General features: G+C 37.8%; 1 protein-coding gene across 1 annotated transcript; it reads right to left on the bottom strand.

The window, feature by feature from the left end:
• Nucleotides 1-897: 897 nt before the first annotated feature.
• LOC147524965 (uncharacterized) lies at nucleotides 898-3,244 on the bottom strand. Its single transcript, XM_086564210.1, has 3 exons — nucleotides 2,275-3,244; nucleotides 1,373-2,175; nucleotides 898-1,289 (listed from the first exon to the last, which is right to left on the bottom strand). Exons 1-2 carry the CDS (start codon nucleotides 3,069-3,071, stop codon nucleotides 1,434-1,436), a joined length of 1,539 nt encoding a protein of 512 aa, XP_086420336.1. The 5' UTR covers nucleotides 3,072-3,244; the 3' UTR covers nucleotides 898-1,289; nucleotides 1,373-1,433.
• Between the last annotated feature and the right edge of the window lie 1,145 nt (nucleotides 3,245-4,389).

Below are 4,389 nucleotides of genomic sequence, written 5' to 3'. Positions count from 1 at the left end.
GATCCAACAAATCTCTTGTAGGAACACTCCAATATAATATTTAGATAAGACGTGATCTTAGGTTCAGTAAATCAAGTTTGTCGGTTCATGCATCAACCAAGAAGCACACATCTTGCAGCTGTTAAGAGAATTCTGAGATATTTAAAGGGTTGTCTCACTTGGTATAAGGTTAAAGAAAGGACAAAAACAAAGTCATTGCATATGCTGGTGCTGACTGGGCAGGGTGTCCTTATGGTAGAAGGTCAACCAGTGGTTTCTGATTCTTTTTCGGTTCAACATGACAAGAGTAGACTTACTTTTGCCATGGAATAGAAAGTTTTGAGCATTGCAACACCCATCTACGTACTTGTTCGTACTGCACATTACTCAATCTATATACACCTTTCTTATTGAGAGGTTTCTCATTTGTCAGCTCTCCTATGTCATCCATGAATCTCTCTTTACCTCGCTTGTAGCTTCCCTTTGAACCATCAGGCATATGCTCCATACAATACATTATTGATTCCTCGACAACGTAACGCTCAGCAATACAACCTTCAGGATGTGTTGGATTCTTTACATACCTCTTGTAGTCTCTCATCATCCTAGTACAAATTAACAACATATATTACTCATATCAAATAACAAAAATATAGATAGCTCACTCATAAAACTTACCATTCGAAAACATACATCCACCGACACCAAACAAGTCCACAAAGTTCTACCTCTTCCGCCAAATGCACAACAAGATGAATCATGATGACAAAGAATGAAGGAGGAAAATACTTCTCAAAAACGCACAACGCTTCAATCACTCTTTGTCTAGCAGCTTCAAGCTCATCGAGGTATATTTCTTTGGAACAAAGGATGTTGAAAAATGTTGACAATTGTCGGATTGCTACTCGCAATTGCTTATGTTCTTTAAAGTAATGCATGAGTAATAACGGCAAAAGTTGTTGCATCATTACATGATAATCATGCGACTTCAAGCCTTTTAATTGAAAATCTTCCTTGCTCACCCGTTGCTTCCAATTGGAACTATATCCTATAGGTACCTTTAATGTGGCTAAGGTCTCAAAGAACAATTTTTTTTCAGATTGGGATAAAGTAAAATTAGCCTTTGGTAGCAACAACTTATTTCCCACTTCTTTTGGCCACAAGTGTTGCTTTATATTCATCTCCTTCAAGTCTAAGCGTGCTTGCAAACCATCCTTGCTCTTGTCCATTTCCAAAATTGTCGCAATAAGGTTCTCGGCTACGTTTTTCTCCACATGCATTACATCCACATTGTGAGGACTAAGCAAGAACTGTTAATCACAAAAACACACAAATTACAATGATGTATAATGATGTACGACAAACCAAATTAAGAAATGGAAAATTAATTTACCTCCCAATACGGCAAGTCAAAGAGTTTTGAGCTTTTCGACCATGCAGTCACGCCCTCATCATCAACATTTTTTTTTCCCTTTCTTTCGTGCTACCTTTCCATAAACCGTTTCAAAACTTTCCACTTTGCTTTTTACCTCGGAACCACTCAATCTTCTTGGAGCTTCCCCATGTTCTTCCTTCCCATCAAATGGTCTTTTTTGTCGCCTAAAAGGATGATCTTCTGGAAGAAATCTCCTAGTGCCCATATATGCATTCTTATTCCCATGTTTTAACCTAATTGAATATGTCTTTTCGCCGCATGGAGGACAACCATAATTTCCACCAGTCTTACAACCCGATAACATGCCGAACGCAGGAAAATCATGTATGGCCCACAACAAAACTGCTTTCATAGTAAATGTGGTGTTACTATGAGAGTCGTATGTTTTGGTGCCTGTAGACCACAACTCATTCAACTCGGAGATTAGGGGTTGCAAATAGACATCAATGTCTTTCCCTGGACTACTTTTCCCAGGTATCAACGTGGACAACATAATAAATTGTTTAACCATACAAAGAGATGGCGGGAGATTATATGGAACAATCATAACGGGCCAACACGAATAAGAACTATTAGAATGAGAAAACGGGTTAAATCCATCTGTCGCAAGTCCCAGACGGACATTGCGTGGCTCAGCAGAAAATTCTGGCCACTTTGCATCAACTGTGCTCCAATTGAGAGAGTCAACCGGATGTCTCACTCTATTTTCATCAACCACGGCCCTCGAATGCCATGTCATGTTCTCCGCAATCCATGGAACACTAAAAAAATATATATACATATATTTCATTAAAAACTGATTGATTCAAAGGGTAAAAAGTAAATGCGATAACGTACAAGTATTGAAGCCAAAGCCTTACCTATACAATCTCTGTAACCTAGGTATTAATGGGAAGTATCTCAAGACTTTTGTTGGTACGGGTTTAGCCTTTTTCTTGTCTGTAAGATCAACAGCTTCAACATTCTTCCATCTGCTCACACCACATTTAGGACACTCTTGAAGAGCTTCAAGTGTTTTCCAATACAAAATGCAATTATTGGGACATGCATCGATTGTTTCATAGTCCATACCTAAATATTTAATCAGCCCTTTAGCCTCATATACAGACAGAGGCAATGTATTATCTTCAGGAAGAATATCTCTTAGCGTATCTAATAATTCTGTGAAGCTATTATCGGACCACTGATGTTTTGTCTTGAGGTTCATCAACTCAACTGTTACTGATAACTTAGTATTTTCTTGTCTGCATGAGGAATATATTGGTCTCTTCACATCCTCCCACAAATTATTGAACTTCATCTCCTTTTTTAAATTAACTGGATTTTGGTTACATTGTTCATTATGGCAATCGACATCCACATTTTCATCCGAACTAATCTCATCCGAACTTATCTCATCCGCATTGAAATCTTCATCCGAACTAATCTTATCTACGCATTCATCCAAATCATCAAGTTGGACAGTCCTAAGCTCTTCATTCACAAAGTTAATTTCTTGAGGATGGGTATCTTTGGGAGAGTTATGAGAGGATGAACCAAAAGGTTCAAAATTCCCAACATTGTTTACAAATGACTCCCCATGAAAATACCATGTAGTGTAAGACTCATCAAATCCATAACGAACCAAATGAACAAAAATGGTTTTTGGATCAACCATTCCACGAACATTGCAACACTTGGCACACGGACAAGAAGACCAAGTTCCTTTTCCTAAAACTATCCCTCATGAATTCAAGGAATGATTCGATTCCATCTAGATATGCATCACTCCCCACTGATTCCTTCATCCACTCTCTGTCTGGACGTGACAAACTCATCCCTACTTAATGCAATATGTAGATAAGTACATATTATTTCACAACATTATGAACAATCAATAACTAAAAACAAAATAACAAGTCTTCATCGACAAGCATTAATACATCATCATCGTACAAGTATATAATCATATTTCGCAGTTAGTTCCACAGTTCAAATCAAAGATTGGCACAGAGTAAACTGTATTGGTTATCGTATCCTTAACTGGTCTAAGGAATAAGTGACCCACTTGGAAAAGAATTATGGCTGAAATTTGGGCTCTTCCTATTAGTACAGAGGGTGGCACTTGGCAGGGCATTTAAAAACAAGATCTACACGATGCAATCATGCAGATCTTCACGGAGTTGCTTGTTAGTATATAGCAAGTCATAGATGGGAAGTGTTAGTATGAAATAGTGAAGAAAGGACGTTCATAAGTTCATGTATCACTCATCTTGCTAAGGTTATTATATTACACTCGGCACCAATATTAGCAACCTGTTTATTTCTGTCCATGCAACCTAATGAAGAGGCCCAATTCAAAATTTTCATTTTCGTTTCAAGAACACTTGTTTGTTGGAGAGAATGCAGGGGTGGGGAGCGTTGAGAAATATTATTGTTCGACCATTAACCCGATCAATTTTCATTCGTTTTCCAGCAAAGATATCTAATGGCCTCTTCATTAGGAAAGATGACTAAGCTACAGAAATAATAATTACTGAAAAGTTCTCCTAGTCACAAAATGAGGAAATGGTGCTCCATGGATTGTAATTTGAAATAATAGGGTACTTGGAACAAAAGATTTTTGAAGTCGATGGACAATGAGCGAGCGTAACGTAACTATAAGAACCATATAGGATTGTGTCAAATTGAGAATGAGATGCTACTGCCAATTGAAAATCATAAACTCAAGACATGAAAGTACTGTCTATTTTGTGAAATCTACTCTAGTGAAACTTTCTTTTAGGCATTGGTATTGACACAACTCTTATAGGACAGCCCAATGTTCATCCTGTAATCCCACTGCCAATTAGTATGACGACCTCCCAATATTCAAGAAGGAGGCCTGGGACTTTAACCCATACGAGAGCGGTAGATTGTCAATGACAATCAGTAAAATTGCTAAGATCAGATTGGTTGTGAGTTGTGATGAGATGACATATGATCATAGAAATCTG

Source organism: Coptis chinensis, chromosome 1, assembly GCF_015680905.1.
Source record: "Coptis chinensis isolate HL-2020 chromosome 1, ASM1568090v1, whole genome shotgun sequence".
NCBI lineage: Eukaryota > Viridiplantae > Streptophyta > Magnoliopsida > Ranunculales > Ranunculaceae > Coptis > Coptis chinensis.
Note: the sequence above shows the minus strand (reverse complement) of the source record. Positions and strands in the feature narration are given on the sequence as shown.